The sequence below is a fragment of the Falco punctatus genome (assembly GCF_963210335.1).
Source record: "Falco punctatus genome assembly, chromosome: 6".
Lineage (NCBI taxonomy): Eukaryota > Metazoa > Chordata > Aves > Falconiformes > Falconidae > Falco > Falco punctatus.
Genome location: NC_137585.1, coordinates 71133573 through 71154740, shown reverse-complemented (window position 1 = coordinate 71154740; position 21168 = coordinate 71133573). Strand labels below are relative to the sequence as shown.

At 43.6% G+C, this 21168-nt stretch overlaps 1 protein-coding gene across 10 annotated transcripts in view; it reads left to right on the top strand.

The window, feature by feature from the left end:
- The window catches only part of NRF1 (nuclear respiratory factor 1), an 88817-nt gene that overhangs the window by 18695 nt on the left and 48954 nt on the right, over positions 1-21168 (top strand). For 5 of the 10 annotated variants that reach the window (XM_080391314.1, XM_080391309.1, XM_080391317.1 and 2 more), the window contains 3 exons: positions 16015-16246; positions 18455-18569; positions 20737-20863. In XM_080391314.1, the coding sequence (XP_080247440.1) occupies positions 16024-16246; positions 18455-18569; positions 20737-20863 (465 nt within the window). In that variant the 5' untranslated portion in view covers positions 16015-16023. Of the gene's footprint in view, positions 1-2002; positions 15883-16014; positions 16247-18454; positions 18570-20736; positions 20864-21168 lie in introns of all 10 variants that reach the window. The other 5 variants (XM_080391311.1, XM_080391312.1, XM_080391313.1 and 2 more) reach the window with 5 other exon arrangements.

Below are 21168 nucleotides of genomic sequence, written 5' to 3'. Positions count from 1 at the left end.
TTTTTTTTCCCCACCTGAAACATCAGCTTCCACTAGAAACTCACTGCTTTCCAATGTAAAGGCTGTACCATTAGCAGCGGAGTGTGGAGAAAAGTTTTAAGGTCCAGCCAGTGTTGTGCAGACTGCCAGGGCTTTGTACTGTGAATGGCAGGAACCTGTCACCTGTCCAGGCTCAACCTGGACCATCCAGGCACCATACTGCTTTGGGGAGTATTCAGGTCTATTCTGTATCAACTGCAGCAATTGCAATGAGGTTCAGTATTTGTGGTGTCTTGATAATTCTGGCCCTGTTGTCTTTGCTTTTTCCCAAAAACTAGTGAGGCTGGGCCAGTTGGGCAGTCCCACTGAAAGGGCTGGCTGGAGTTGTTCATCCCTGTGCAGTGGCACTACTTGCTGTGAAACCTCAGAGCCTGTTATCCTTTTTGGAACAGTACAGTTTATAACTAGGAGCAGACCTTGTGTTCTTGCCAGGAGTGTTAGTAAGAGGGGAGCTGGGAGAGGATGGCCAAGTAATCAAGGCTGTGCATGCACTTTGTTTTGGAGGTTCTGATGTGTTTAGCTTTGTGAAGGACTTGAGGCTGCTCTGGTTTTGCTGTGGATAAGGCGCCTGCCAGACTCCCAGAAGGAGTCCCTTATATTGACAGATAGAAAATGGGGAGGTGGAGACTATATTTGGTGGAGCATGTAGGAGGGTGATAGGCATCCTGATGTGCGCTGATGTTTTGCTGTCAGTGAATTATCGTGTTGTTCTGTTTTGGGTTTTCCTCCTGTAAGAAAGACACATCTGTACAAAGACTCTTAGGACATGATGGAAGGTGTATTCCATCTGAGCATTGGCTCTATAGGATTTAAAGTCCAGCATCTCCTTTTCTTCCCATTTTTATCCTTTCTTAGAGACCATGCTTCTTTCAGTGGGTAATGGAGCCTGCTTTTGTGCTGGAGGATGAAAGCAGGTGTCTCCTTGGTATGGAGCATGGTGAGGTGCATTCTGCTCTTGGTGCTGCGCTCTGAGCCTCTGCTTCCTCGCGTTATTTCTGTTGGATTTTGATTGCTTTCTGCCTCTGTGAGTCTGTGTCTAAGGCAGATGTGTGAATTTTATCTGTTTCCTCTATGTGCTGTCTGTATGGCCTGTAAATAATAAATGAATTGCTCAGATGCTGCAGACTGATAGCAACTTGGAAGGTAACTCAACTTTTTCAGTACCTTTACAAAATTCACCTGACTTCAAATGAATAAGCAGAAAAACAGTATATTTTCACTTACAGAGCAAGCTTCTTGTTTGTAACCAGTGTGACCAAGAAATGCAATCCAAAAGAAACTGAGTCCCTCCCACTGTTTATTACATAACCAGCTAATTAAAGTAATCAAATGGGGGTGACTTCAAGGCTTGGAAAACTTCCCCATAGTCTGGGTCAAAAATACTTACGAGACCACACCCCCAGAGTCTCCATGCTTTATTTATGTTGCAACATCCTCTATGTGTAAATTAATTATTTTCCCCCTAAGTTTATTTTAGGTGTCAGCCATTAGAGTCTCTTGCTGCTGCTTCTGCAGCTACTTTCTTGGGCACAAAGAAAATTCTTTAGTTCCTGGCTTCCCTTTTGAAGGAGAAGAGACCTCAAATAGTGCTGCTCCCTTTCCTCCCTAGAAGGAGTTAGTTGTTTTGAAGCTCTTCTCATAGTTGCTTTGGGTTACAAGTTGGCTTTTGGATATTTTTTTTTGGGCTTATTATTTCTGCATCATGAGTATTCATGGCAATTTGCAGGTAAATCGGTAAATTTGGTCTCTTGCTCGAGAAGGAAATAGTGTATTTTCCTGTGGTAGTTCTAATACTTAAACCCTGATAATGAGAAGCATATGTAGATGGAGGTGGTGGTGAAGAAATGTGAAAGACATCTAAAGTACAAAATGTAGCAGCAAATAAAAATCCATGGTCCTTTTTCAGTGTTTCAAATGCATGGTTGTGTGTTGCAGGAACTCTAAAAATTTTGAATTCCCACAGGATTTGCATACTATGCTGTGTATTCAAAGCAGGAAAAACCCCACTTGAACACTGACTTAAGGTGGGTCAGGACTGGAAAACCATGATGGCTCAATCTCGGATGTTCTCCATGTGCACGGGAAGTTTGAGATTCTGGTCTAGTACTCCTGCAAGCCATACTGACCTGTGCCCCTTCTCAAACTAAGGCAGAAGGAAGTAACTGTTCATCATAAGAAGAGTGTTGGGGGGTGTCTGTGTGTGTTTGTGTCTGTGTGTGTGTGAGTTGAGTGATTCTAATAACCCCGCTTTGTCTTTTAACAAACGGCTTGGGTCTTGACTGTTCAGTTTTGCCTGTGAGGAAGACAGCTGAGGATGAAGCAGGATGCTTGGAGAGCACTGTGGCCTGCTTAACAGGCTCTTTGTCAATACTAGAGAAAAAAAAAGTTTGAACCAGCATTTAAATCCAGCGTGCAGGTACTTAAGACTTAAATAACTCGCACACAAATCTCTTTCATGTAGTTGGGCTGTAGGTGCAGTTTTTTCCAGAAAACACAAATCTTAATCCTGTACAATATGCAGCTGCAAATGTAACACGCGCTGGATTTTCTCACGTCTGGTGCTTTGTCTACAGAGGTGACACTTGCACTTTTCAGGGTCTTTGCTCGTTAGTTCTCCAGCGGGTTTGCCGGGGAGTTTTTCCTCCTCATCTGCAGTCTTTTTCAGGGCAGGCAAGCAGACGTGTTCTTGAACCACAGGAAACCATTGGGAAGGAGTCTGTCCAGTCCTTTTTCCCAGCTCCTGGTGCTAAGGGGAGGAGGTATCCCATTTTTTACTGGCACTGAACCAAGCCTTGCTGTACTCTGTCACCTCAGATGCCCTGAAGGGCACAGCAGGGTAACTTGAGATGCCCTTTTTCCTGAGCCTGGAGGAAAATCCCCAAATTTTTCCCTGTGTGGATGCAGGGAGGCAGTTGATGTGAGAGGCTGTTTGTGGACCTGTGAATCCACCACCTTTCCTCATAAAATGGCTGTAGGAAAAAACCTTCAAAGTTAGGTAAAAGATGACCCTGAAAACGAATGTTACTGTACTGTGTATTTTCCCTACAGGATTTTTGGGGGCGTGGTTTTTTTTTTTTGCTGTTTGTTGTTGTTTTTTGGGGTTTTTTTTGTTTTGAAGGCAGAATGCCTGGGTTCTTAATTTTTTTATTGGCTGACAACAGAGAGCTTCAGTACATGTTGCAGGGTTGGAAGGCAAATGAATTGAAAGGGTGAAAGTATAAAACTGCAAGAGGAGAGAGAGAGAGGTTGGGGGTTTTTTGTGGTCTGGGACTGCTCTTCGCTGCTTAATCTGTTGCCTGTGACCTTCTGTGCACACAGGTTGAATACCTGTACCCTTCCTCATCCAGCTACGGTGGTACCACCCTGCCTAACACCAGCTACAGTCATACTGGTGTAACTCATTCTGGGTTTAGAATCAGCCATACCCTGTTAAGTATCTTCCTGAGGACTGCATCATTAACAGAGCCATCAACCAGGGGTGGGCCAGGCTTGTCACTTTAGGGTGGGAGTTAAATAGTTAAATGTGGTTAGGGTTGTGGCATCTGCCTTTACCGTATACTGATCTGGTTGAATTAATGTGATGTGAGGACCAGGTCCTTAAGGTGATCCATCTAGCCAAGGTTGAAGACAGCAGACTTTATCCATACTGGACATTATGGTTAATGTGATACTTCACACTGCTGAGCCTCGGTCATATCACCATGCTCTTTTTCGAATCCCTTAGTAAAACACTCTTCCATTATGTTTTTCTGTGGTAGTCCAGCATAACCGCTAATCCTCTCTCGATAAAAGAGGATTAAAACTGGGAACATTTGCACCTTAATGCAGCCAGCTAGGGCTTCGCTGTGTCTTTTAGGCAGTAATCCTGTTGGGGCGAGGGCTGTGCCTTTGTGCGGTGCCAAGAATGCTGTCGCGATCAGCAAATAGCAGCTTTCTCGGCAGTTGCGCTTATTGGGTTCGTAATTCTTAAAAGACCACTTTGTGTGTTAATTAAAAGAGCTGTATTGACTAGAGATGACTAACCTGCTTCACGCTGTTAAAATGACTTCTGGGCTATGCAGGTCAAAGTAAAATAATATGAAATTGGGGTTTCTGTGGTGTTCTTTAAATAAAATGAAAGCATGTGTAAGTTGACAAAGTACTACCTTTGAGAATGCCATTTATCATGTTATATTTCCTAGACTCGTGTCAGACTACACATCCTGCAAACAATTTTGGGAGAGAAGGTTCTGCCCCAGGTGTTACTGGTGGATACTGGTAAGGGAGAGTCATGTCTGTGTATCGCATACACACACACACACACACACACCCCGTGCTTAATGTGAAACCTGCAGAACCTGGGGGGAGGCATGGGAATGCTAAATGAAAATTCCACCCCATGGTTTACGATTTTATGGTGTAGTTTGACTTCCAGTTTTGGATTACACTCGCTGGCTGACATGGGCCGAGATGTGGTGGCATGTTCTTCCCATGGGTTTCTGAATGCTAGATGTGTTCTAACCTTTCTCTTGCTGTCTTCATGGGGAGGATTGATTCCACCATAGTACTTTTTGTTACCTTTTTTAAAATAAAAAACTTACATGAATTGCTTGGAAAAAAAAGCGGAGTCCTTCTGCATGTACGTGCTGTGCTTTCCCTGTGAAGTACCGTTGCTCTGGTTGAGGCGAGAAACTGCTTTGGCAGCCAGTCCAGCCCAGCTCAGCTACTGGGGTAACTTAAAAGTGGTTCTGTGGTGGTTTTATTTTATATTTTTTTTCTTTCCTGGAGAGCTTCATGTTCTCTCTGATGTGCTGCTCCTGCTTCCTGCTGGCCTGGGCAGGTGGGAGACCAGGCATCTGCTCCAGCTCGCCTTGTGCACCTGGGTAAAGTACTGTGGTGAAGTCCTGCCCACCCTTGTCATCGCCTTTGTGCCAAGGACTGAGAAGAGTCTTCAAGTAGAAACCACTTCATCCTAATGTTCAACCCATAGCTTCCTGCAGGCATTTGGTGCTAAATACATGAAATTAAGCTGCAAAAAGGACCCACTGCAAATTGCGTCATACATCATGAAATGAATGTCCTATCACATTGCCAGTGGTGGCTTTCAGCAGCAAACAGGAGTTTTATGCCTAATAAATATGTGTAAAATCCTTTTTGTTTCTTTTCCAGGCTTTGTGTGTGAAGTTTTTCCTGCAGTGTGATATGTTTGCTCTTTTATGTGAGATGCTGTTAAAAAAATCACATAAATAGAAGAGGTTTTGTTTTTGTTTTCTAGAATCAATTTTTATTTTAGGTCTTTTCATGCTGAGACTGATAGCATAGGGAAGTTTTTTTCCATCCTAATTAAAAGGATCAATATACTAATACTATGCCACAGGAGGACGCTGTGGAACGAGAGCTAATTTGTGTAGTTTCTGTTAGTGCTTGAGTTACCACATCTCTGCTGACATGCAACAACTGTCCATGTGCCACTGTAAGCCACTATGAAATAAGATGTTTGCCTTGTTCTTGATAGGAGAGAGGTAAACTAGCATGTCTTATCTTGCCTTTGTGCAGGGTATCAGTTGTTGCTGCTGACAGGAGGCAATGTCTCAAGTCCCAGGAAGTCAGTCCCATCTAAAACCTTCTGCAGCTTCCAGCAAGACAGATACTTCACCAGAAAGAGCCATTTTTTATTGGATTGAGGTGTAGGCCAGCAAATTCTTTCCACGAGCAAGGCAAAGCTTTTTCCGTGGCCATGGAAAAAGGGATTTTGGGATTTAAATGTACATTTTAAATGAGTTGTGCTGATAATTGAGATATTAATCAATCTTGTCCCTGGCGGATACCATAGTTTCCTTACCAAACCTGCACTGGTAATTCCCTCTAGGCAGAATTTTGTACAAGAACAGTATCAAATTTATCCTGGTGGTGAATTAATTTTATATATATATATATAAAATGGTAAATTAATTAATTTAACCAGTGAAAGATGCCAATGCAATGTAACAAGTGGACATCACAGAAAGCAGTAAATCTGCTATCAGTAGTCTGAAACCACCTGTTTATGTGCACATCTTTTCTTCCCATGGAGGAAAGACCAGGAAGAGGTCTGGGTCTTGCTTGTTGGTATGTAGTGCAGCTGAGTGGTGGGACATGGTGACTTTCCTGTCTGCTTTCGGCTGCAAGCTGCACTTGCAGAAGCCCGTGCAATTGTAATAGCTGTTGTAGACCTCCTGCCATCTCAGATTTTACCTGGAAGTGGTTTCTTGATGAGCATCATCAGGAAATGCTTCGAGGAAGCTCTGTGCGCATGTGAGTTAGGCGTGGCTGGGAGGTGGATGGTTTTGTGTGAGATGTGGCTTCCAGGTACCAGCCAGTGTTGGCGCAGATAGAGGAGAAAAGCAGCCAGGGCAACACCAAACCGAGACTGGCTATCTTCTTTTAAAGTTGTCCTCTAATTCTTCCCTCACCTGGAGGTTGGCAGCTCCTCTAATTCAGACTGTCTTGGGGAGCTACCAAAACCAGACCGTTTCTGACTGTTGTCATCAGAGTAGACACAAGTGTCTGAAGACTAACGAGGTTTGACAAACATGAGTGATTTCAGTCAAGGTTTGTTCTGGAAATCATGGCGTGTGATCGCTTCGTTTGTGGTGGTGTTGCTTCCAAATGAGGTTAGTTCTTGGTTAGTATAACCATTGAAACCTGCTGATTAGAAACCAACTATATAAGGATGTATGTACTTGCTTTAAAAAATGTGTAGAGGGCTTTGTGCCAGAATAGCAAAAAGCAGTACTAGACAATTTCACAGGTGTAATTATACTCAAACAGGATTTGATTTTATTAGTAAATGGCAAAACATGTATTTCTTGCTGGATCCATTTTCACTTATGAATTATTCCAGGCTGTCTTCACAGGGAATTTGGAGTTTATCTAGACATACAGCCAGAAGTTGGAAATAGCTTTTTAAGTAAAACATTCTTATGTACTAAGTGCATAGGAAGTGCTTTTTAACCTGATTGGATACATGAAGTATGAAACCTAGTTAACTGAAAAAAACTCCTTCATGTCATGGTGGCCCAGATCATCAAAGGTATTTTAGATCCCTCCTTCTCATGAGATGACACTGATGCTGGATGCTGATGGTTGCTTTGGCAGGCAGGCAGATGAGCTGTTACAGTTGCAAACCGTTGGTGGTTCTTAAAATAAATTTGGGCAGTGTGGTCTACCTTGCCTGCTACTGCAGACTCTTAGGAGCGAGGAAGGCGGCTCAAGGGGGGGCACGTGCTTTGCATGTGTGAAGACCTGCGTGATACTGCCAGCATCTTTGCATCCTGTGCTGTAAAACTCTCCTCCTGCCTTGCTGCAATGGGCAAGGGATGCAGACAAGCACGAGAGTAATGCTGAACATTGATGCTACTTCCTCACAGCATCGTTGAAGAAGCAGCACTTAGTAAGTACTGTGGTTCCCCTTCAAGTTAGGGGAAGGGGAAAAGCAAACTGAGCAGGAAATGGCTAAACCCTTATTCAGAGGCCTGTTTCCTAGCAGAGGTGCTTGTCTATGTGGCTGAACACCACTAGAGAGCTGCAAGAAGGGGCTTAGCAGGTGGCGACTGATGGCTGCAGCAGCCACCCTGCAGCCTATGGAGCTGCTGCAGGAGAAGTAACACACCCAGATCACAGGAGCCCCGTTGATTGACTCTCCAGAATCGCTTCCAAGAACAAAAGTGCCGGTGTGATGTCAGTTGTTTAATGCAGAGCAAACAACTTATTTACAGCAGAGGCTTGAATCCATTAAGGCCGTATTAAACTCCAGATGCTTGTCAACTTTACAAAAAGAGTAGAAGAAAGGGAGGAGGTGTTGCATGTTTTCTGGAAAAGACTCCGCTCATGGAGCAGTATTTCATTGAAGTTAAAACCATGAAGAGGGTGACCGACTTGAATGCTGAACCAGATCTTTTTTTCTTTTTTTTCCTTCTTTGTTTTTTTTTTTTTTTTTTTCTTTTTGCAGTGGTCTCCAGACTGCTGTGTAGTGTCAGACAAAGTTATTACGTGCAGCATTCCTGTGTGGAGCAGGGCTGTTGATAAGGAATTGGTATTGACTATGGTACAGGGATCAAACAGAAAATGGTTTGGGAAAGAAAAAACATGAGTGTTCCCATCCCTTTGCAACAAATTGGGAAATGAGCCACAGGGATTATTCTTGAGAGTGGATATGTAGGACTGGCCTGCTTGAGTAAGTCCTCTAAATTAAGTATTTAAAAAAAACCAAAATAATAAATAAATTAACAAACCTTAGGAACATCTGATGTCTCCTGAGCCAACAGAACAACTGCAATGTTCGCTTTTTTTCTTTCTTCCTTTTCCTTTCTTCCTTTCTTTCTGCTTGCTTTCCAGCATGCCAAATACAAGGCATGGCTTTGGGGAAAATGCCATTATAAACTTTCCTCTACAAGAGCATGTTTGCAGGCCATGAGGGTTCGTCAGTGCCCTGCTGTCTGTATTTCAGTGGGTCCCTTGCTAGCTAACAGGCTATTTTGTAGCTTTTTAAACAAGCCATCTGTGCTGTGGAGAATCAGACCTCTGTGGACACCAGCCTAGACCTCTGCACACACCTTTGTAGGTTTAGGTATTGACCTTCCTGATGTTTAGGTGAAAGGAGGAGGATGAGGAGAAGCTTGATGCAGGCTGGCAGGCTTTTTCCAGAGATGCGAGCTGACGCAAGCTTATCGCCTCTTTTTTCAGTAGTTACTGTGGCTTCCCGTAGCATCAGGTTTGCTCCTGCATCATCTAAATGTAACATCTTTTCAGCAATTCGAAGCCAGTTCTTCAGAGAGCGGTAGGTGGGTCATGTAACTCAGCCTTTCTTCTGTGTCTCATCACTGGGAGGAGGAAGTCTAAAATGAGTACGGGGGCAGTACCCCAAGCTGGAAAGATTAATATGTCTATTAAACTGATTGCTGGCGTTGATCACTTATAAAGTAGATTCTGAAAAGTGCATGTGTTTGGTCTTTCCTTCTGTGTAACTTCTAAATCCTTGCTTATATCACTGTAGAAGGCAGAGCTGCTGTTTGAGCTTGTGGGGTCTGACAAATAAGGTTAATTCAGTGCTATGCAGCTGGCTGGGATGGGATTGAATTCTTCCCAAAGCCTTTGGTTAAGAAAGGTTGTGCTAATTTTTTTATTTTCTAATTTTTGCTAATTCTTGTATTTTAGGTGTAAAATGTCATCCTCATTTTTTATGTCAATGCTATTACAGAATTTAAGTGAAGTCTTCTCTTATGGTGTTATACCCATAGTGACCCACTCTTGATATGAAAATCTGAAGCCTGAATTCTGACAACCAGAATTATTTGCAAAGAAAGCACAGAACTCTCTATTTGATGAAGCAGCAAGTTTTGCAAGGAAAACACACCCTTTTTCAGTGACTACTTGGGCTGTATGGTGTTGGCTTACGGAAGAAAGGTTTGCTCATCAAGTGAGCTCAAATGCCCAAGCAGAAGGAAGGTCTAGCTGCAAAACTCGAATGTGAGAACTTTATATTTGGTATTTGGGATGTTGGCGAGTCTGTTAGCTGTTCCCACCACCCTGTTTCTGGATGGTAGAATCGTAGAATAATCACAGGATGGTTTGGGTTGGAAGGGGCCTTTGAAGATCATCTAGTCCAGCGTCAGTGCTGTAGGCAGGGACACCTTCCACTAGACCAGGTTGCTCCAAGCCCCGTCCAACCTGGCGTTGAACACTTCCAGGGACGGGGCAGCCACAGCTTCTCTGGGCAACCTGTGCCAGTGCCTCACCACCCTCATCATAAATAATTACTTCCTAGTATCTCATCTAAATCTACCCTCTTTTCATTTAAAACCTGTGTCCCTGCATTCCTCGAGGTCCCTTTTGTGCAGCAGCTGCTCTCTTGGGAGGGATCTGAGCACACGTGGCTGGAGTGAGCTATGCATGCTGGGGAGAGCGCAGAGCAGGTCTCTGTCAAAATATTCTGTCTCTCAGCCCTTCTCCTTCAGTGTTCATCAGATAATTCACATTTTTCATCCTTTTAAAATTATTTAAACTGCCAAAGAAGTGAGTCCCAGCGATTCTTTTATTTATTGTTAATCTGAACAGGGTTTCAGAGTAATTAAGCATTGTGTTGGGTGAGTTATTAAAAATGGCTGCGTGATTTAAAATGCTGGCAGATAAATGCTCATCTCTAAGTTGACTGTCTCAGAGGGCAATGTCTTGTGCTTCTACAGCATCTAAAGGAAAACTGCTTTAGTGGTTTAAAGCTTAAAAATAAGTCCAGGCCCTGTCTGTGTAGAAGAGTTTTTCCAGCCATGCTGGTATACCTCATCGTTTTTTATGGTGTGGACATTTTCTTTTTGGCTCAGTTTAAAGTACACATGAAGCCACATTAAACTAGATGGCAGTGGTAGAGGACAGTTTCTACAGTGGGATAACCCACATGGTTTTGTATGGGTTGAATTATATCTCTTCACATTCACACCACAAACTACACCGAGCAGATAAGACCTTGTCTTTAATCCATGTGGTTTTAAATTTAATGCAGAATTTATGGGGTTTATGTTCAGTTTCTGTTGTTTTCTGGTGGTTGAATCGTATGGCTTCTGCTATTTAGCTTGCTTTGCTCCCCCTGCGTCTGGTATTCTTCCAGCGATGGTGTCAACAGCCATTGATCGTAGTTGACAGTACATCAAAGGAACCTCTGACACAGTCGTAAAGCAACTGCACTATGTGATGAGAGGGACTTTATCCTCATATTTTTTTAAGCACTTTAAATGACTTTAAAAATACTTTTGGCTGTCATCCAAGGCTCCTGGACTAAGCTACAACTACCAGGAAATGTCTTTGCAGACATCATCATATCGTTAGGGTTTCCTTACACCTGAAACTGTTCTGGTTTCTGAAGTAAAACAGGAATAACTTTTTCTTTTCTGGAACGATGAATGCTCAATTCTAAAATTAATTATGAACAACTTTCATCCTCTACCTGAATCCCTGTTCAAATCCAAGTATGGGCACTTCAGATGCCTAGCAGAGATGCTTCGCTGCTGTGGCAGCAACAGTATGAACAGGTTGGTCATCACCAGCACAAAGTGCCAGTCAAAGTGTTTGCCCACAAAGCCTGACTTATATCAGAAATCCTTTGGGAATAATTTGAATGTATGAATAACTACCCAAGGTTTCAACACTCAGAAGATAAGGCTCAATGACCTTCAGTTATGATTTGGAAATTTTCTGGAAGGAAAATGTGCAGGTATGAAAATAAACAGCACAGAAGTTGGAAAAGTAGAAAACCTGCATTGAATGAAGCCAACTATAAGATTAAACTAGAATTAATCCAAGTTACAACTTGAAAATTAATTACTAGAGCTTGTGGTGGTGGTGTATGCACAGTTGGGCAGGCTGCACCATTTGCTGAAGAGCTGCATTAGTTTATTGCCTTTTTGCATCTTATACTTACTTTTATACAGGCAGGAAAGAGAGAGAGGAAAACTAATAGGGCCACTGAGAAAGCAAGTGACCTTCAGACGCTGCAGCATGTACCTTGGACTCTTTTGGAAGGGAGGCAGTGGAGAGAGGAAAGCGTTTGTAGTAGATTGGTGGTTATTAAACCTTGTTTGAACCAAGTGGACTTAATCTTTAAATAAACACGACAACCTTGCTGTTATCCCAGTCATTGCTTATAGCTAACTCTTTTCAAAAATGCCAAAATTCAACCAGGCACCGTGCAGTGAAGCAGAACGTGCGCCCATAAAATCTAGATGAAATGCATGTGTGTTTAAATTTGCATGGTTGCCCATGAGGGGTATTGATGTTGCTTGCTCAGCTGTCCACCTGCTGATTCAGAAATGCATAGTTTTGGTCTACTACCAATTTTATTTATAAAAAAAAGTATTGGTTTTGGTGGCATCAGGTGTAGACTGCCTCTTGATTCAAGCAGGTTTCCTTCCAAAACAAATGGTATCAGAAGCATCCATTGTCTTGCAGTCTTGTCTCCTGATGAGCTAAAAGGTTACTAGGCTTTGCCAATTATATTCTAATCATATTTTTCTGTGGATAAATAATATCTTTTATTTTAATGGAAAGTACTTAAAGTTGTATTGCTCCAATGAGAAAAACAGCAATATACCCTTTCAGAAAAAGCACAGTGGCTTGAGAAAGGCTGGCCTGCTGAACTATTCCATTAATGGTTTGCTTGAAATAAATTTTTTTTTTTCCTTTCTGTCCCCATTTTTCTGTGGTGCTGGCAAAATAAGTTCCTTAGAAGGAGGTTACTGCTGATTCTTTTTTTTCAGCCAGAAGTTTTCAGTTTGCTTCCATGTACCTCAGCATCTTAGTCCCTTCCTTACTGGTAGTATTTGAATCGGTGCTATTTTTGGATAGTTCTAATATTACAATCTGACTTGTAAACAGGGTTGGACAACAGCAACATCTAACTCTAGCAGCCTTTGAGGGAGGATTGTGAGTCTGAAAGTGATTTGGCTTTAGTCATAACCTCAGTAGGTTTGTAACAGTCTCACAACAGCACTTCTGCTGTCCTGCAGGCTTGAGTTCTTCTAGCATGTGCCTGGATAGAAGACAGAAGCTGGGACACATCTTGTTCATGTTCCAACTTGAATTTCGTTTTGTGTCCATACTATTTGGGAACTCTTAGGAGACCTCTTAGTGTTTCATGGACAAACCCCATCACTTTTCTTGGGGCAGTGTTAGTGGGAGTGTAAATATAGATGTGCCTCTTTCCCAGCCTTCCCAGTATGGAGGGCAATTCTAGTGCCTCGGTCATCTTAGCATCTGGGCAGCTTCTGATACTGGACCTGTATCCTGATACTTCTTTGTTTTAGGCACTAGACCATGCTTCCCTCAGTTACACACCAGCCAGCTGCGTAATTAAGTATGTGACCGAGTCCTTCCATCTCACTTGAGCATTCAGGTCCCTGGTTTTAACCAGACTGACTCTCCTGAGCTAGGACACCCAAACCGGTAGCAAACAAGTATCACCCTAACATTTAGAATATAGCTGTGCATTAGAGCACTGTTGGTACCTCATGAATGAAAATCCACTGGATACATACAGTTCCTCTCTGCTTCTGTCCTTCATGAAGATGTCAGAATTAATGGGGTAAGCTTTGATGCTCCACAATGAACTTGGCGTTATGCATCAGTATTGTAGTCTCTTACTAGAAGCCCTTCATTTTATGTGATTCTTCTTGTTAGAAGTGTGTATAGTGTTGGTGAGAAACCAGCCATAGACAGACATGGAAAATAAAGGGGTTCTGTAATCTGACCTCGTTTTTTGTGTTTTAGCTACAAACCCATGATGTCTGTGTTGGAAGGCAGGTTGCTGTGGCCTCCTTCTCTGGTCAGCAGAGATGTACCTCTTGGTACCTCCCAGGGAGCCCAGCCTCAAAGGTCTGAATTTTCAGTTAACTGGACAGAGTTGAGCAGGGCAAAACACTTTGGAAATTGGTTTTGGCTTTTTGAAAAGTTCAGTAATGCTTTGGAAAGATGCACCTGGATTTCTTTGTATTAGTAAATGAGAAACCATGCTGAAGTGGCTAGGTCAGATTTGGCTTCTCAGGAAGACCAAGGCTGCTATGGCAGCTGCAGAAGGAATTAATTCATTTTGCAAGGGAATACATGGAGCTAACTCATCCTAAACCCTAGGATATGCTGGTTGGGAAACCACCATCTGTTGACAACAGGGTGGCTGTGGGCAGTCAGATGGGATTTCAGGGATAACACAATGTTTGCAAACATCTCTGCTGTCTGGGCAAGTCCAGATAAGGTGATGGATTGCAGCCACCCTCTGTGGCTGAAGTAGGGTGAGAACAGCATGGTTTGGCTGTTATAATGTATGCATGGTAATGAGCGTTTTGACTTTGTATTCAGCGGAATTCTTTGGCTCATTCCAAGTTTCCTTTCAATATCTCGGTCCTGCTGCTACACCAGAAACTTCATCTCATCCTCTGCTTGACAATGTACATCCCTCTGACATTTGAACGGGAAGCTTTCTCTTAGTGCTGTCCAGGGAATATTTTCCCTGTGTTTGAGATGCAGCTTTTTTTCCCTGTAAAAACAGATGCACTGAAGTAAAATGTGGAAGATGCATCCTGTTTTGAGGACAGGACTCTCTAAAATAATTCCATCCCTATTTTTGGTATCTTCAAGTTGGAACTGCCTTTGGAAGAGCTGTTTTATAAATGTCCATAACATTCAGTTCATTGAGCTGCAGGAGACATTTTGAGGCATGTGGAAATGAGCCTTTAGAAATCAGCTGGTGATGGGGAAGAAAGAAGTATCTGTCATATTTCAGGTCTTTGGTCAGTAGACTTGAGGCAGAAATAAATGCATCTAAATACCAGTCACTCCCCACCCTACCTTTTCTTCCATTTCTTGTCTGAACTATGGCAACCACTTCCTTGCTTCTAAGCTTCTGCTGCTTAATATGCTGCTGCAAAAAATACTTCTTCCTCCACAGCTTTGGTTGTGCCTTGTCCCTTTGTACTCTCTTCTGAATTCAGAGCAAGACTCCGGTTCTCTTCTTTAAACTCCTCCTGCCTCCTGTGTTCACATTGTCAGCCGAGGTATCCTCTGTTCTTACCCGTTTCTTCCATGGAGCATCCCACCTTCATATTAGTCTCCTGCCATGTCTTGATTAGTTGTTCCTTCTTTGTGTGTGACTGTTGGTTAATTTGGTCAAAATAACCCTCTTGACAGAGTGCCTTCTGGTCTGGGTCCCAGCATCTCATCAGTCCTGCCGTGGCATTCCATGGTTTGGTCATCATGACATGTTTTTTGTGTTCGGTAGAAGCCTGGTGATTATTTTGCCAGGCTGAGGGTTCTGTCATGTTGATTATTTGCAGTGTCATGTATTTATGACACAATATGGATAATAGAAGCTGTTGAAAGCTTTTAAAGGACAAAGCTGCATGTGATGGCACAGCTTGTCTGAGTTCATAGAGCAGTTAGCCAGCCATGTATCTGAGACCACCCTGCGGTCTGTGTCCATGCTTCTAGCTCTCTTCTCCTGACAAGGTGAATAGCTTTCCATGAAGAGGGTGTCAATCAGGAGCTTTAAATCCAATGACTGTACTTAGGAGGTCAGAATTTGCTGGGTATGTTTTATTGTTCCCTACAGCTGGTCATCTCTTCCCTTCTGCTGTTTGCCCTGAGGGTTTGGGGGAATCTGTTTTTGAGGGTTGGTGTCCTAATTCTTCTAATGTAGTTTGAAAATATCTTAAGGATGTGCTTTTCCCTTTCCACAAATGTGTGGCAGACACACACTGAAAATATTTGCATACCTACTGTCTTGTTCCTTCTGTACAGATTTATGTTCAGGGTGTGTGATCCAGTGCCCTGCTGAGTTTGTAAGCTGCTACTTTGCTCAGTGGTTTACCACTAGATGCATTAAATAAATATGCTTTGTGTAATATTTGTGTTTGGGTTGTAATGATTTTGCCTGCTTCCGGACTCTAAACAAGTAACGCCACAAAAGTGGTCTCCGGAATTTAACTTGCTGCCAGTAAATTTCTGTACTGGCATCCTCGTTCATGTCCTGAGCTATTGAGGTTGGAGGAGAGAGATTGTGTATCACCCTTGAGCATCTTCCCTGAAAACTAGATCTTGAAGTAGCAAAAATAAGTTCCAGCATTGATCAGACCTCTTAATATGTAGTGAGTGAGGGGCACATAATCTTGGGGCTACAAGATCCTTAAAGACCTTTTCTCCAGCAACAATGACTGCCTCTGGGTGACACGCCATGTTGTTTGGAAGTATGGATTTTTCAGAACTCTTAAACTTCAAGTTCTTCCTCTGGCTTCTGGTGTAGTCATTATTTTCCCCTTTTGTAGAAGACCACTGTCACTGGGGGAGGTAATCTCTGTTCCCTCTTGGTCACAGCCTACTCGCTTAGCTGGCTCAGAACCCTTTGGCTGCCCTCCCTTATGGTGCCTCAATGTCAGTAACCCCTTCCTGTGATTTTTTTGGTTTTGTCTTCTCTGACAGTAACTATTGATGGAAGAACACGGGGTAACCCAAACAGAGCACATGGCCACCATCGAGGCCCATGCAGTGGCCCAGCAGGTGCAGCAGGTCCATGTAGCCACCTACACAGAGCATGGCATGCTGAGCGCAGATGAAGATTCACCATCTTCGCCAGAGGACACCTCCTATGATGACTCTGACATCCTCAACTCTACGGCTACCGATGAGGTCACTGCCCACCTGGCTGCAGCAGGTAATGTCAATGGGATGCTCAGTGTCTTTCACCCAACTTAGTGTTTGTGCAGAGGTTGCAAACAGCATTTGGGGGTGGGGGGTGATCCTGTCATCACCCACGGGATGCTGTGAATGCTTCCTTATTGCTCTGGCTTTAATAACGCGTCTTTGCAAGGTCTGCTGGCTGCTTGAATCTTGCATTGCTTCACCTGTGTGTAATATAGAGATGGTGAGAATAAGAGACTGGTTTGTACAATAAAAAAGGTCCCTGGTAAATGCTGCCTCAAATAAGAAAACTACAATATTGAATATGTCAAAGAGCAAGCTTATTTCAGGCCCCTGTAAGCAACTGCAAAAATAACCCAGGAGTGCTACGCAATGTTGCTTAGCTAGGGGTCTCACATGCTAGGCATCTCCCAAGGAGATGCCACAAAGGATCCTGGCGTATATGTTCTGGGAAAGTATTTCAGAATCACAATTTCCTTCCCGTGAAGCCCCTACCAAACATCCTCCAGATTTGCCTTGTAGCAGATCTCTAGTGAAGCCCCTGCCAAATGTCCTCCGTATTTGCCTTGTAGCAGATCTAACTCAGTAGAAAAATGCAGTGATAAATAATTACTCAGAATCTGGTCTGACTTTGTTATCAGCTTTTATCTGATTAATAAAGCTCTTGATCTGCTTGACTGAACCTGTGAAGTCCCACCACCCCACTGGGCATCCCACACCCTTTGCTTATTCATTTTCCAACCTCAGCTCCTGCAGGATTTTTTTATTTCCCCTTTTCTTCTAGGACACAAGCTTTTCAGTCCTGGGTGGTGGTTGCAGGAGGGGCATCTGGTGGCTCTTGTCTGCTCGCGAGTCCTCCCTGTGCATGGGCTGCCTGGCATCCCATGTCAGGAATTGCCCTGCTTCCCTGGGGCGGACGGCTGCAGCTCACAGCATGAGCTGGCCCATCCAGCCCGAAGCTTGTCTGAGAGCCCAGCATGGCTTTTCCTCACTTCCAGGGCAAATATTTTTCCAGTTCCCCAAAAGGCAACGTTTCTATTCTATTTTTTTATTCTTTTTTTTTCTTTCTTTTTTTATTCTTTTTTTTCCCCATAAGTACAGGATTATTGGAGCAGTACGCAGCAGTGTTTGCTGTGCCTGCCATGGGTAGCATTCAGGTAATTCATTACTGATTAACAAAACCTGGCTCTGGAGTGTCACCTAGAGCTCTATCTGTTACAAGCACGCTGTCTCCCAGAGCAGCTGCCTAGAGAAAACGTATCATCGGACACTACTTTCTTTATCATCTACCAGCTTCCAGTGATCAGTAGCTTAGGACTTCCAGACTCAGTAGCTGCATCTTTGTTAAACACAAAAATATAGTGCTTTTATGACCCTTGATGTGCTCTTTCACTTCTGACGTATGGAGAGACTACACACAGAGCAACTGAGGTCTGCTCAGGAGTCAAAGGCAAGTCCTTGAGCTGGCATTAGACCCCAGGCCTTTTTGACTCTGACCTTGCCACCCATATCTGGAGATCACCAATAGAAGCACAATGTGCTGTGTGTTACTTGGTTTACTTCCAGTTACCTTAATGAAACTCCCTCTTATAGACTCTGTATCTAGAGTTTGATCACTAAAGTAATAATGCTGCCCTGCTGTGGTCCCCGCTGTTCTTCAGGTGGCTGTTGTAGGATGCTGCCAGCAACTCTGGATTTTCAATTCCTTTCCCATTAGAACTGGTCCTTAATTCCTGGGGAAAGCCTTGGACTCTGCTGATGCTGTAGTTGAGGTGTCTGAGCAGGGTTCATGGTGTTGTACCCTGTTTCTTCTCCCCTGCCACCGGGATATCCTGAACTACAGTCAGTTATTTAAAGTCTTGGCATACTTGAGAGTTTTATCCTCCAGACACACTGAAAAATACGTTGTGTGATTGTAAGGTAGACTCTGGACTGAAATATGTGACTTTCACCTGGGACTGGCCTGGGATTTGCCAGTCTGGGGAATGGAGCCTTTTTATACCCATCTCCAGTGCTGGAGAGGAGAAATCCTAGTTGTTGGGAAGCTCAGCAGGGAATTCAGGTCACCCTGGTCCAGGGTGGAGGCTGGTGAGCTGAGCCCTTGGGACCCATCCTTTGGGGGGGGGGGGGGGGGGGGGGGGGGGCGGGCAACAGCAATGTCCTTTCTGGCCAGTTCCTGAGCTGCTGTGTGCTGATTCACCCTTTGTGGTTTGATTTCCAGGCCCTGTGGGGATGGCAGCAGCTGCTGCCGTGGCAACAGGTAAAAAACGAAAGCGACCACATGTTTTTGAATCCAACCCATCAATCCGCAAGAGGCAACAGACACGTTTGCTACGGTAAGAACTGCCGCCTGCACTCTGACACCTCAGTCTGCATCCTCAGTCTGTCTCCAGTGCTGTGCATGGTGAGACCATGTGCTGTCCAGGAGTTGCCCAGCTTGGGGATTTTTTGGGTCATCTCTTCTGGAACCCAAGAGCTGTGTTTTACTTTGCAGGAATGGGTTAAACTGCAGGTCTATTCATCTTTAATGTGTTATTATGATCACTAGGACTGACATAACCATTCTGGGGGATCCACCATTCTGGTTTAATAGCAGCTGGCCTGAGAATCTAGAGCTACAGCCATATCCCAGCTCTGCAGTGGCATGAGGGAGTTGCCCACCTGACAAAAAAAGTCTTTTCTGCATTATGAAATGGCTCTGTGGATAAATCTAGTGTATGTGTACCTGAATTTCCTTTGCCAGCAGATCCCATTGTGTGAGCTCCACGCTGAAGACTGACCCAGCCTGTAGTGCAGTGTTGGGGGAGAATAATTGAAGGGAGATGCCTGCCAGAGCTGAAACACTTTCTTTGGCTCTAGAAGCTTGCTCTGTATACACCAAACTTCCGTAGTCCTTCATGGGTTGCATTACAGGTGCTCTGAGGCTGTCTGCCCACCTGATGGCCACCTAGGAGCACTGATGCTGCAGTGACTGCACAGGCTTTCTGCAAGCCTGGAGAGATCACCTGCAATTCCATCTTCAGGAAATATTTGTAAATACTGGCTGGAACTATTTACTAGGTTTTGGAACAAAGCAGTTTTTGCTTTTTAAACTGTTTTGTTTTAACTGGGTTACATCAGAGGAGCTGGAGTGTTTATCACTCTGTTTCTTGCTGGCTTCCTCCTGCATGCACACTTAACGCACTGAAGTAGTGATGGCAAGAGTTTTCCCTTTTCTCCCTCTCTTCTAGTCTAACTCTTGTAGAGTTGGTTAGAAATTAAGTTGGTTTCCTTATTCTGCTTACTCATCTGCTGAGCCCTGCAACACCTTTTGCGCATGATCAAACCAGAACGAAGTGGAGTTGGGTTAGGGTTAAATAATATTCCCTGGGAGCGGACTCCCTTTCTTTTATAGCACCATTCTGGTTTTCTCTCCTTTCCCCAACTCTGCTGACTCAGACATGTTTATTGCAACATTTCTGAAAAGCAGATTCTTTTCTCTCTTGAAATATGAACAACCATCTTTTAAAATAAACTTCTCTGTAAAAGCATTATTTATTTTTCTTTCATGCCACTATTTCATTTTACTACATGTAAGATACTGATAAAAATGCCTTCCCCCCACCCCCAACCTGATCAGTTTAACAAGTTTGTGTTTGATTTTTACATCACTGTGAATCAAGTGAGAAGTTAAAACTTCTGATTCTTGGATCTTTGTGTAGCTGGTGGTGGTGTTGGTGCTTTTTGGCAATGTGTTTGCTGCTAACAGCAGGATCTGGTATGTCCAGGGTGGATACTAAACTGTCACCTTATGGAGCACTCAGGTTATCTGGTGATAAACACTACTTCTCTCTTGCTTTCTGAGTTTCTGCCAACTTTTCTGACACATTCTCTTGCATTGCTTAAAGGTGAATGAGGTGAGAAGTATACGATGGAACATTTTCTTTTTACAGAGAGATGGTTCCAAAGGGACTTGCTGATGTAGCAGGTGTCTGAATACCTGGGTTTCCTGTGCTGAGCTGTTGCAATATTTCTGGTTCTTGCTTGTCCTGTAGTCATATTCTTAACAGTTCTGGTTTGAGCAGGACTTTGGTACTAGAGAGTTACAATGCACTGTTACGAGGCTGGATGTAAAAATAACCTGTGTTTGCAGTCCTCTGTTGTTGAATCATTCAAGTCCTTTACCTCACAAGTTTTGTATTGTTAATACACTTAGATGGTGACAGAGTGGATATGCAGACTCGTGCTGTCCTAGCTTTGCTGCTGTGGTGATTTCTCTTTACTTTCACATCAATGGAAAAAGGAGAGAAGGGAGAATAATTGATATTTGAGCTGCTGGGTGACTGCAGGGAACACAGCAGGCTTGCAGGAGCGGAGGAACAAGCAGTACATGTGGCTAACCTGACCAGCTGCGGCTCTGTTTTTTACCTGGTTTGTGAATGAGTAGCATTAAGAAAGGCAGTTCACAATGTGAAGGATTGTGTTTCTGCAGGGCTTTCAGCTGATACCTATTCACTGTTTCAGGAAGCTCCGAGCCACGCTGGATGAGTACACTACCAGAGTGGGGCAGCAAGCCATCGTTCTGTGCATCTCGCCCTCGAAACCCAATCCTGTCTTTAAAGTGTTTGGTGCTGCACCCTTGGAGAACGTGGTAGGTGTCTCTAGGAAAACCTGTGTAATAAATTGGTCACCTTTTCTGCAAGTTTCATTCTGCTCAAGGCAGTCTTGCAAGCCTGGTACTGATCTGAAGGTCATGTTTAAAACCCTGGGAAGAAGAGTTCAGATTGTATGGACATGATTCTTCTCTGCATGAATTGTTGCCTAGCACATCTCACCAGGGTTGAATGTCCTGGATTAAAAATCAAAGGGAGATGGTAGTGACGACATGTTTGAACTCAGCTCAGCTGTCAGTGCTTGCACCTTGTTACAGACAAGACAGTAAATGGAGCAGATCCT